General features: G+C 37.7%; 1 protein-coding gene across 2 annotated transcripts in view; it reads right to left on the minus strand.

Annotated features, from left to right (window-relative positions):
- Positions 1–13,114, minus strand: part of ECPAS (Ecm29 proteasome adaptor and scaffold) — a 58,298-nt gene that overhangs the window by 22,903 nt on the left and 22,281 nt on the right. For both annotated transcript variants that reach the window (XM_065747071.1, XM_065747072.1), the window contains exons 8-21: positions 12,097–12,178; positions 11,732–11,851; positions 11,512–11,597; positions 11,143–11,221; positions 10,009–10,058; positions 9,400–9,466; positions 9,171–9,293; positions 8,130–8,233; positions 6,793–6,916; positions 4,957–5,037; positions 3,994–4,222; positions 3,413–3,504; positions 1,496–1,630; positions 292–457 (exon numbers count right to left, since the gene is read on the minus strand). In XM_065747071.1, the coding sequence (XP_065603143.1) occupies positions 292–457; positions 1,496–1,630; positions 3,413–3,504; positions 3,994–4,222; positions 4,957–5,037; positions 6,793–6,916; positions 8,130–8,233; positions 9,171–9,293; positions 9,400–9,466; positions 10,009–10,058; positions 11,143–11,221; positions 11,512–11,597; positions 11,732–11,851; positions 12,097–12,178 (1,538 nt within the window). The remainder of the gene's footprint in view (positions 1–291; positions 458–1,495; positions 1,631–3,412; positions 3,505–3,993; positions 4,223–4,956; positions 5,038–6,792; positions 6,917–8,129; positions 8,234–9,170; positions 9,294–9,399; positions 9,467–10,008; positions 10,059–11,142; positions 11,222–11,511; positions 11,598–11,731; positions 11,852–12,096; positions 12,179–13,114) is intronic.

The following is a 13,114-nucleotide window of genomic DNA, read 5'->3' on the forward strand; positions in this document are numbered from 1 at the left end:
AAGCACTATGCTCCAACAAAATCAAAACGCGAGGAGACACAGGGAGGAGTCTTGGCAATGGCTTAACTCTGAATTGGGCTATGTTCATCAGTGAGCTAAGAGTCCATGAAACACTGAAAAAGGTTATGTCCGTACACCTAATCACACAGTAGTTTTACAGGATGTAAATTTTATCATACAAAGTGAACTCAGGATTAATAGCACCTACAGGCTGAATATCTTAGAGGTCCTCAGTCTGAGGCAGCTTACAAGCAACTATTACATGCAGCAAAGCGTCAGGTGGGAAGTTACCTATTGTCTCTGTCGTTGACTTTATGAGCTGCTCTTGTTCTGGCATGACTGCAGTGTTCGGCTGTTCTATGTCATGTAGCTCCATTGCTCTGATTTTCCCTTTGGCCAAGTACCTTCCTATTGTGAATCCCAAAGCCAACAAGGATCCATGTTGGACCTCCGGGCTCTACAGACAACACCAACAGTGCAAAAAAACCCTTCATTTTCCAAGTAACATTTTCCACAAAGCACTGATTTAAAAACACACATAGACAAGCAAGCTGGGAAGGTACCCTGAAGAAAACTGAGTTGCAACACACAATACAACAGGAGTTTGATATTGCCAGTACTCTCTGATGGAGTCCTTCAGTATAAGTGAACAAAACTCCTATAGATTCAAGAGGACAGACTTAGAATTCAGCACCAGAATTGACATTTCTAAAGTCTTCCCTCTGGAGGCTATGTAAAAATAAACAAACAAACTGATAATTTCCCTCACTTTCAGAACACAAAAAACAATGACAAAGAAATATGCACTTTATTATTCTCTCCAGAAAACAAATGTTCTCAGATCCTTCACCATTCTGTAAGCGGCAAAAATAAATAAATAAATAAATAGAAGACAAAGATAAAACCAAGGGGAGGGAGATGGACAAACAGTGAAAGAAAGCCACCATGTGGGTGGGAGACACTGCTAGGGAAAGTTGAGTGCTGCCGAGCAGTCCTCAGTGGGGTGAGAAGCAGCTGGGTTTCAACCAATTCCCAAGGTGCTGTAGGCCATGTGGCTTAGCTAAGGGAGGGGGATGAAAAAGAAGCCAAGATTTTCCTTCTGCAGGTGCCTTAAATTGTGCACAAATATGGAATTAAAAAAGTATTGGTGATAAGCAGTCTAATCTATTACCATTCAATGAGACAAAGTATATATAAGGGGGTAAGACTGGAAAGAGTGTGACCACACTGGCTCTACTTTATGAGAAGTGTCTCAAGAAACCTTTTTATTAAACTGAACATCAGCTTCAGGGATTAATTTATTTAGAGACCTGTTCCAGTCACCTACAGCAAAAATCCCTTCCAGTCTTCCAACATCCAGCTAAAAGCCAGCTAGTTAATTTTACACTCGGATTAAGGCTAATACATCCTGAACACACTGTAAGAGGTTCAGATTTCCCATCAGTTACATGACACTGAGAAGCACAGCAGGAAGCAGACAAAGGAAGGTAGTTACATGACTGTCTTTTGTCATCTTGATCAGCTGCTCCACAGAGGCCCTAAGCTCATTTCCAGACATTGTAGACAGAACTACAGAGTAGAACAGGGCAGCGAGCTCACGCATTTCTTCTTTGTTTGTGTTCATCAGGCTCTACAGAATTTTTTAGGAAGAAACAAAACATGGAATCAACTATTTAAAAAGTCTGTTCATGCAGAGTTCCAAAAAGCTACAACAGTCATGCAGTGGCATAAAGAACATTTAATTATTTAAATTCAGAGTATTATCATTTAGTAAGAAACAAAGCATTCAATACAAAGCACTAATTAAACATTAACTTTTAGCAGGAATATTACCAGTAGCCCCATAATGACTATTCACTAAATCTCTGATAAATAGCTGAATGAATGCTTTGCAGAGTTTTGTTTTCAGAGAAAAGCTTCCAATATTTCACAACTACATGGAACTTAAAAACAAATAAACAAGAAAACCCACAGAAGACACAAAACTGCAAAGGCAGTTTTTTTTTTCCCCACAAACTGCCAAAGGCTTCTATTTCCTTTTTATTAATGAAATAGAAACACACAAACAAACAAACTGTAGAGGTTAAACCACTTAAATACAATGGCGATATAAAGAAAACACAACATTGAGGAAATCACAGTGCAAATTTATCCATTTTGTATTAGAGATCATTTGTAATTTAAATAGTTAAATGGTTGAATTTCTGAAGCCTCAGGCCATTTGATAAGATGAAACTGACAGCAGAGGTTAAGATTATGTGTATAAGGCAACGTGAAAAATCTACACTTTAAGCTTTGAATGATTTAGTAACAGAAGTAATATAGACATGAGCCAAATTAAAAAAAAAACAAGAAAAACAAAACCAACAAACAAGATACGAGATCTGTCAGGCTCTTGAAATGTATGCTCCAATATAAGCTCCAATTTCAGCTGAAAACATGTATCAGATCATGTTGCTGACTTCTAACAAGCTCCTGGAACTGTTCCTTTCACTTGGCATACTGAAGTCACACAGGATGATTTACAACTGGAAACTTGGTCATATCAGTTACCATCCCTAGAAGCTTGCAAATGGATATGAGACCAAAAAAAAAAAAAGGTTTTCCTGCAAATGAGAAGCAGTAACGAAGAAGAGAATGTTTTTAATTCTATTCTTTGAGGATCATATTTGCACTTAAATGAGGTGAAGTAAATTGCACTCAGTGCAGCACAGGTTTCACTAGGACAAATCATTAGAACACATTTTTTTCTGCTGACAGATTCCCCAAAAGGAAGTAGTGGCAATCTACAAGGGTTTAACAAGTCCTGGGTGCTTAAACAGAATCACAAAAAGAAAATAATCCAAACAGAGGTGAATTCTCTTTGTCTTATTCCCCAGTAGGCTTCAGTTTATCAACTCTTTGTATGGAGATAATAAAAAACCAAACAACACAAAAAAAACCCTCTGTAAGATAGGCTGTAAAACAATTCTGGACTACTCGTCACAATTTCTGACAGACTCGTATATCTTCTAAAGGGAACATTTCCATTTATATACAGTTCTTTAAAAAAGAACTTGCAGAATTTTGTTCTTGGTTTTCTTTTGCTCTCATCAAGGGAAATATTGACTGACTGTTTCAGGAGAATCACTTACATATGTTACCCAGAATGCCTAAGAAAATTAACAAAGTTGAGGAATCGAAAGGTACTTTTTCCTACCCTGCTCTATATTACACTGAATGAGGTGGTGTTCAGTGCAGGCAGAAATAACAGGATCGAAATTAAGTGCATACTTGACAAATAAAGCTCCATTTCACCACATGAAAATGCTACATTTTGCTAAAGCCAAATGCCTCCAAAATGCTCTTTCTGCCTCTCCCCTCCCCCAAAAATTAGAGAAAAAATAAACAAAACCAACAGGTTTCAACGCACCCTTATCCAATCCATTTTGTATACAAATCTAGCAGCCAGCTTCTCTGGATATACTGAAACAACTTCCAGAAGACAGTACATGACTGGCAAACCTAAACAGGAATTAAATTATCAGGTTATTTACAAGAATCCAGCAATCCACAATAAAAAGCTTCAAAATGTATCAGGCATTTCAAAGTACCTGCTTGCAATTCACTAGGGATAACAAACAATACATAATATTAGGGTATGGTATTTCTTAACGATATTGGACAAACGAATAGTAGCAAACGTAGGGATAGTATCTTTTTCTAAAGGCACTCAAGTGCTTTAAGATGACATTTGTCACAGACAAACAGTTATCAGAATAAGGAAGACAACATTCACTGGCAAGGGAACTGTGTTGGACAGAAAGTTCACAATTTTAAAACACTATGTCAACAACTGCTGAGACTTAACTATCCTACCATCTCCCACCTACACAAAAGCATAGAAGAGAGCAGATTTACACTGAAAAGTACACAGTCGGTGTGGCAGTTCTGCAATTCAAAGTAATGGGCATTCATTTCTAAGGAATGACTTCATAAAGAAGGTGCTCTTACCTCCAACACCAGCTAAGAGCTGCTGAAGTAGGCCAATATATATCTGTACAGGATTGGTTTCTGTACTTTTGGAGGAAGAGGAGGAAGAGAAAGATATGTGGTTGCCAGACATGAGGTTTCTTATGTAACGTCCAATAGCTGGGGCATGGTCTTGCATATCTGCCAGGCTCTGTGAGGTTGGTACCACACCTGCACTGTGAGCAAGACACATCCGCAGATACAGGACTATCTAAGTAGAGTAGAGAGAAACACAAGAACATTACAAATGAATGCAAGAGCACTCAGGAAACTAAGGAGACAAAAGAAGAGCAAGGAACTGGCTATATTCAACATAACTGAAATAAGACAATAATTAATAAACTCAAGACAGAAGAGTTAGCAATGATAATCGTGCATATACAAAGTACAAGAAATCACAGGATCACTCACTACAATATGCTCATATAAGCATACAATCCTACAATTCCTGCAACACATTCATCAGAGTTTTTGTTTATTATAAGCTGTTGCAACCTGTATGCAGGCTGGTCAGTACATACCTAATACCAATCAGGCAGGCACCCAAATGCAATTCAGTGCATTACTACGCAGATCCTACATCACATCTGAATTTCTGTCTCCAGTTGAGGAGCCAGGTAATCTGCTATGAAATGAACAGCCCCAAGGAACATAGCAGGGCTTAGGCAGAAGATTGCCAGTTTCCTTCTTTGAGAAAGTGCTACACTAGGTCTGCTTCAGAAAGTGGTAGGACAGTCCTCCCAGAAACACTACTCCAAACCCCTTGGAAAATTCTGTTCAGACCTCTATTTAAGGACAGAGGGAAAAGAAAAGGAGAAGTTAACACTGACAACTGATTATATGGGGAATTTTGAAATATGAGGTGACTTATAAGCACTAGCTTCTTACATTATTCTCTAAATAAATAACACTAAACATTATCCAAGGAAGTAATCGCAGAATTACCTCTCCAAACGTGGCAGGATTGAAAGGTAAGGCTGCAGTTCCTGTCATATATTTAGCCGGAGTTTTCATTCGGTGAGAGGCCTAAATAACACAGTATATTAAAAATGGAACATTCAGACTCATGTACAGCAAAGACATTGAACGGGTCAATGAAATTTTGCTGATGCAACTGTTTATCCTCCACTGAGCAAGTGAAAATCTATACGAGAACAATAATGGCCCAATACACTTGAAAAGACAACCAAAAGTGTACTGTAGGTCCATCACCATTACCTTCCTGCCAAAACGCAAAGTGGAAATTCTGAAATCATGAGGATCGAGACGCAGGGGAGGCCTGAGAAGGAACAGTACACTTTTTTGCACCCACAGGGAAAAAAAAAAAAAAAGCACTTCAAAATTCATAAATAGAATACCTCAAACTACCTCAAAGATTTCTGTGAGAAGTGGGTTTCTTTCCACATTCAGCAGACCAAGTTCTACTCCTTATAATACAATTTGTGAAGAGGGAGAGAAGGATGATGGTAACTCATGCAGGAAAGTCATTTTGCATCTTGGCCCGCTGTGCTACGCAATGCGTACAAATTCCTCAAACACCTCCAGCACTCACACTACTCACAATATATGAAAATTCATACTTAAAACTAACCAAAGGAATGGAGTTCAAAAAATGTCTCTGAGCACATGTAAGGAAGACCTGAAAAGTGCTTGATTTTTTTTATTTTTATTTTTTTCCATTTAATGCACACAGGTGAGACGAAATCTTGTTTTTCTCTGTAGTGACTAAACTAGGCTGATCCCTATTGTTACACAGTGGCAATACAAAGATCAAGGAAATAAAAAATCCCAAAACTACATGAGACAGGCTCTAATAAAAAGCCAAAACTCTTTTTTTTATTTCCTTTTTTAAAATTTATTTGAATAATCAGTGCTTTGGATAAAAGAATTTACCTAAAACTTCAGATACCTCAAACACCAACAAAGTACAATACTGGCAAAGGACAAAAATTAACAAAGAAGTACAACATTCGTGAGAGTTCTGTTGTCACAGAGCTCTTGCAAAATTATACTTCTTACATACAGAAATAATAATTAAAATATATAATAATAATTAAAAAACTGAACCATAGACAGATAAAGAAAGCACTGTTTGAGAACCATCATAACATCTGTATATTTTTCAAGCTTATTAGAGGAATAGTCCACAGAAATGTGTAACACAAACTAGATTATCAATACCTCCCTAGGCAACTTCTCAGTACAAACAGTGAAGGTTAACTTACTGATGTTGTTTGTGACATAACATTCTGCCACAAACCATTACTTAGATGGCCAAAAATTTGATTAATTGCAATGAAGATGAACAACCAAGCCTTCAAGTCAATAAATCACACTTCTTTGATTGTTCTAATGTCCTTTTTTCTCAGCCTGGAACGTTTTTACTGTTTTATGCACAGTATTACCTTGCTCCGGCCTAATCAGAGTAAGCTTTCTTCCAAAAACCTGTTTGTTAAACATGCCTGTCTGTGAGCTCTTAACACTTGCTTCTTTGCGTAGAAGACGTGGCACAAGCAATATCAATGCAAAATAATCTGTTAAAAGAAAAGCCTTCATGCCACTTAACACTTGGGTCTCTTGCAATTACCGCCAGTGGAAGATAACCATGAATACTGACTTTGGCAGTATAGCTCCTGTGATGCTATATATGGTCTTTGCTATGATCTTACTAATTCTGCTCCTTGAAGGAGGTAGAGGAAATGGATATGGGGGTGGGAAGTATCATGCTTACTACATGCCTAAGCATAAGTCTTGTTATTTAGTAAGACATAAGCACTGTACCTTCTCTTGAATATAATGAACCATTTCAGGGAAGGAAGGCATCTGCTTCCCAGAACTCTCCTTTTCATTTTTACCAGGAAATGTTCTCAGCACTTGCTGGGCTTCTCCATGTACCTCCTCCCGCCTTTCAGAAGAAAAGATGAGAAACAGACGCTATTAGCACAGAACAAATGAACAACAGTCTTTAAAAAACAATGAGATCTCAAAACTGAGCAAGAGCAAGCAGCTTTAAAATGAGAAATGCCTTTCTGAAGTGAAGTGGAAAAAAGTATGCAATGGAACTTTAGACAACTTCTTTACTATAGAGAGGTGGAGGAAAAAAGGCAGTGACAAGTGTCTGCCATAAAGCAGTCTGGACCAGGCCACTTCTGTGCATCTTACATCCTGCTAATGGTCATGCTTGGATTCCAGTTCCCATGTCCTTGTTTTCCTATCTTCCTACTTGGATTCTTCAAGTGAGGGGACATCCTGGAAGTCCTTCCTATCTACAACCTTCAGCTGACACTACCAGGTCTATTGCTCCTCTTAGCTTAAGATCAACACCTAAAACAGTTCTGACACTTCAACAATAAACTGCAAGAAACTGCTCTATTGCTTTCTCTGTTGCTAAACTTTCCTTAGTTACACAACAGCTGCACAAATAAAAAATTGAACATTTAAGTAATGTTGGGGAAAAAAAGACATCTAAGTAACAAGAACAGACAGGTGTGAACGAAGTGATTACCCTAAATCAACATTCACCTGCTCCTGAGCAGGAAATGGCAACTTGTAAAAAAGCATCTTTCAGTTTCTTCATGAATCCAAGATAAAAATAGATCGTCACAATTTACCAGGAAAAAATTATGGCAACTGTAAAGATGACCAAATGCATCATGACACATTCTACTTTGTGAGTGCAATCATTCATTAGCTTAGATTCACTGAATGGCTTAGGTTGGAAGAGACCTTTAAAGGCCACTCTGCTCAACCCCCTGCTGTGGGCTCGTTGCTACCACTAGATCAGGCTGCCCAGCACCCCATCCAAACTGGCTTTGAATGCTACAGTTCACTGAAAATGAAAAAGAATTCAAGCCAAAGACAGCATAGGAAACAGTAACAGCTGTCCACATGACTACCAAGAATGCCACTACATTAAAGGACAATTTTCAAATTACTACATTTGATTTTCAGTACATTAATTCTCAGGCATTTATACTCATTCATCACGGATACATATTTAATCCAAATACATAATGGATCTTTTATATACATATTTTGATTAAATATATATATATTTGGATGAAAATAATTTAAAGTGAAAAAAAAGGTTAAAAAAGAAAGAAAGAAAAAGGACTTACGGGTCTCCTGCTGCTAACAGCAGTAAGTATCTGGAAGGGATATGATCTGGAGGGAATACTGTGCTAGCAAATTTCACAGCCACTTGACGTACTTGAACTTCAGGCTTAAAGAGAACAGATAAACGTATGGCCAAGATGTAAACAAACACTAGTGATCCACTCTAGTCACTGTGTCTATCATCTTCTTTGTTCCTTCATCCCAAAGTACCTCAAAATTGAGTTTGTCAATTTTTGAGACATTGTGCTTGCTAACTCTTCATGCGTCAAGAAATGGAAAAAAACTAGCTTCTCATATATACCCAAGTGGAGAATTAAATGGTAAATTAAACATATACACAATTTTGGGAAATACAAATCAGAATTATCACTAATTCTGAAGTATCTAAATGGTCCCTCCCAAGCAGTTTAGAAATGAAGGATGACACACATAATCTACCCTTGGAAAAAAGAACTGCTCTCAGAAGCAGTACAGCCAGAATCACTGATTCAGGAAGATCATTCTCTCTGCTGGTTTCATACTTAAAATGGTACTGCCTGGAGACCGAGACTGCTGAAGTACATAGGCAGTGATCATGAAAATAGTTCTCTTGCACATGTATTACTGCAACTATTAGAAATAAATATACTTCCACAGTAACCCTAAGTACCCACATGAACTTGTAGTATACAAAAGCCACTCATTCTGAAAGTCAGGCCCAGACCTCTAGGGAATCATGAGGCAAACCAAGATAATCAATGAAGTCTAGTTTCCTCTGGATTAGAGTCTCAAGTTTCCTTAGGAGGAGACTATTATTGATGCACACCACAATTGTAGACACTTTGATTGTGAAACAAAGAACACAGAAAACTGCATTTTCTTTCCTTCAGCCACCACTGCAACATTACACATATTTTGTACATCTCATGATCACCTCAGCAGAATACTACATTCAGCAAAAAAAGCAAGATATTTTCCAAAAGACCTCAGAACAAAAAGTCAGGAAAAAGACAACTGCATAGCTCTTCTTTTAAGGTACTTAGTTTTGACTCTAATAGAAATACCTTTATTAGATAAGAAGCTACAAGTGCTTCCATCAGAGTACGCTGGGCTCCTTCCAAGTTACTATATGCTCCAACCATCATTGACAAGGCCTCCTGAATGGCAAGCCTCGTATCAGCATCTTCCTGCAGTAGAAAATACAGTTCTGTTACTTTACAATGTACAGTGACAAGAATCGAGCAAAACCAGCTCCAAATCTTACTGATTTCAAAAAGCCCTACGAGCACTCACCTTGCACAGAGCTTCAAAAAACTGCTGTACCAGTGCTATATCCTTGGTAAAGAGCTGGGGCATTCGGCTGAAAGAAGATATTTTCATTCATGAAGGTTTGGGCTTTTAAAGTTGAGTTGTTTCACTTTTCATTGATCTTCCCCTTACTCCATATTTTAACTTCAAACAAAACACAGCCAGCACAGATAGTCTATCCTATCCTTTCCCACCAAAATGCAGAAGATCCCTCATCAGAGTTCTGAAATCAAAATATTCTGGGGAAAAGCAATTAGATCACCAGGAAAGCACTGAACATGCCACTTGCCCAGCTGCCTTCTAATCTTTGCTCTACAATTCCTTAAATTTATGTTTCTGGCAATCTACAAAGTAGAACCATTTTATAAATTATATTCATTATTCATGAGTTGCCATTAATCACTTCTAGTGAAACTAGCAGCCAAATGCATATCTCATTCTACACCTCTGTAGTTACCAAGAAGAATGCTTTTCTCTGCGCTGTACATTCAATTGCAGAACTAGCAAGAGGTTCAGGCCTTGCTCTTGATAAATTAACACATTACTCTAAAAAAACTATTCAATGACCCATTACTTAAATGGCACTTCTGTTACCTGGAGAGTTTCCCAACTGCTGAATAAGCCATCGACAGCAATTTCGAATCCTTAAATGATAAAAAAAATATATATATACAACTCAGCAAAACTAGAAATACATAAAGGCATAGATATAAAATAAATAAATGTTTAATTATAGAGCATATCCTGTCTCCAAAGTGCTCAAGCAGGCAGTTCCTGGACAAAGAATCCTGGAACATAATGAAATCCAAGAATAAAAGCATCAGATAGATAAAAAAGAAACAGAAAATTACAAGTGACATAATGTAAATCTTTCTTCTGGTCTCAGTTAGTGTTTTATTTTCAGGCTGGTAGCTAAGAAAATTTGGCAAATGTATGAAGCAGTACCTAAGGAAGACTGAAACTTTCCACTGACCCTAACAACTAGCTTTATGGAAGGGAAGCTGTTTGTGCAGTGAATCCTGAAGATTTCACATATTTAAATATGGATGTACTCCCTCCTAAATGGTCCTTTTTCACACCCTTCAGGCAGGGGAGACTCACACCTTCAAACACCAATTCAAGACAGAGGATTACACCCAAAGGTTGAAAGGTACCAGCAAAAGCATGAAAGTTGCACAAAGGAAGTCTGCAAAATCAGTCTTTTAAAAGATACAAAGAAGTATCTTGAAGAATTTGTTTTGTGAAATTGCACTGGAAAGATCAAATTACCTATGAACCAAAGCAGCACTTGCAATTGTTTTTAACATCCTTTCCATAGCAACACTCTTACTGTGTAAATAGGAAGGAAGGTATTATCAACATTTTCACACTACATGTGCTTGGCAAATTGGAGTGGACACCTGGATTTGAGGTCTCTTGTGCGCTCTGTGTAATGACTAATAGGAAATGGATGCTATTCTGCCTCACTCTTTAGGTTAAACAACAAAGGAGTTTCCCAAGCACCTACACAGTGCAGTTATACAAATAAAATAGTTTTCCCATTATAACCTTTTAAAATATTTCCTTATTCTCTTACAACAAAAATTTCTTAAGACATTTTGGAAAGCCACCTCAGGCAACTATATACAAGCAAAAACATTAATCTGTTCCCATCATAAATACATTTGTCTTTTGATTGTATGTATATGAAGATTTACAGTTCTGCAAGTAAAGAACCTTTCAGCTTACCTCTTTGTATTCACTAACGAGCTTTGTAAGTCCATTTAGAAGCATTGGGCCTAATGGCTTTATTTTACTTTCTGGACAACTGAAATTACAAATATTAAAGAACATGTAATTTTCTGCATCCCTTAAGAATATACTCTGTCTATAACATTTTTATATAATTTTTTATCCCCTCAGCTTTGCAAAATCACAGCTTAACATGAGCAAGCACACGCAACATTCATGCCCCACTATGTCCAAGATTGAAGAAAAAAACATCCTAATTTCTATGAGTTATAGTGGCATTCTTTAACCTCAGGCTGTATCTTTAGTAATTATGGTGGCTTCTAGGCAAAGAGTTAAAACACACTGTGCACAATCCTGATTACTTACATGATACAAATATGATGCACAAACTGCAGGGACAGACTTCTCAGTTTTGCATTTGTGTTTGCACCAAAGAGTCCATCATAAACCACCTGGACAGAAGGAATACAGAACAGAACAGTAAGTGTCTAGTTTTATACTCAAAGATTTTCTAACTCCCATTCTTCAAGCACCATCACTATCAAGAAGTTCATTTAAAAGATCAGCTTAGGAACACACACGTTACCTGAATGTTGGCTGGGAATGTTTCTGCAGCTTGTCTGGACCGCAGAAGATGAGGAACAATCTTTAATTTAACACGAGTGCTGACTGACTCCCGTTTCATTTCTGGTTTCAGAACAGATCCCTGTCATAAAAAGAGTTGAAAAGAGACATGGCATCATTGCACAGCAGTACTTTCAAGTTCCAACTCAGAATGAACTGGGACAAAATATTCTTTAGGAAAAAGAAAAATCAACAGCACAGAAGTTCATTGAAAGCAGAGATCAATGGAAGTGACACATTAAAGAAATACATATGCAAGTTTAACAAAATAAGGCAACTACAACTTCAGAAATTAAGCATGTATGCAACTCTGAATGTAAATCCTACCTCCTTGGTTTTCAGTGGGATATCTCCAAGATACACCTTATACATTTTGTTGATGATAGCAGGATTGTTCCAGTCAATTAAACTAAAGAAGAAAACACACAGACCATCAACTTAGTATTCTGAACATAGATTACTTTGAAAAAATGTATTTATCTTACAGTATTTTGCATTATATTTCTATTCTTACTTGAGCTTTATTAGATCTGATTTGACTTTTAACCACTCCTCCCACATAATCAGGAAGAACTGAATTACATATCCCAACTATAAATTGCAGCAATGTGACTATAAACAATTAATCAGAAATCTACACACTCACTTCTTGTCCAGTGAAAGAAGAGAAACTTACTGACTGAATATGAAATAATCATCTGTTAAGAAATGTCTCCATATTCACAAACTGCAGTGTTCTGGTGTTTCATTGAAGAGGTTATTTGTAATGCTAAGACTGTTTAATCCTGGTTTACATGACAAATCTATCGCCCACATGATAATTACAGCCATACAATCAAAGAAGGGTTTTGGCTGCAAGAGACCTATAAGACCATATTTAGTACAACCCCTCTGAAATGAGCAGGGACAACTACTATACCAAGTTCCTCAAAGTGCTGTCCAACCTGGCCTCGAACATCTCCAGGGACAGTGCACCCAAAGCTTCTCTGCGCAGCTTGTGCCAGGGGCTCACCACTCTGAAAGGAGTTTCTTCCTAACATCTATCTCCCCTTTTCCACTTAAAACCATTCCCCTTTGTCCTCTCATATTTCCTGATAGAATCCCTCTTCATCTTTCCTGTAGACCTTCAAAAGTTTCAGATCTTTCCTGAGATAGGGTCCCCAGACATGGATGTGGTAATCCATATGGGACATCATGAGGGCAGAGCAGAGGACAATCACCTCCCTCTTCCAGATAAGGCCAGCCCTCTTTTGATGCAGCCCAGGATACAGCTGGCCTTTCAAGCTGCAAGTGCACACTGCTGGCTTATGTGCAGCTTTACATCCATCATGGATCTATCAGTAGA

The sequence above is a fragment of the Cyrtonyx montezumae genome, unplaced genomic scaffold (genome assembly GCF_038088225.1).
Source record: "Cyrtonyx montezumae isolate F1298 unplaced genomic scaffold, pur_monq_1.0 scaffold_41, whole genome shotgun sequence".
Classification (NCBI taxonomy): Eukaryota; Metazoa; Chordata; class Aves; order Galliformes; family Odontophoridae; genus Cyrtonyx; species Cyrtonyx montezumae.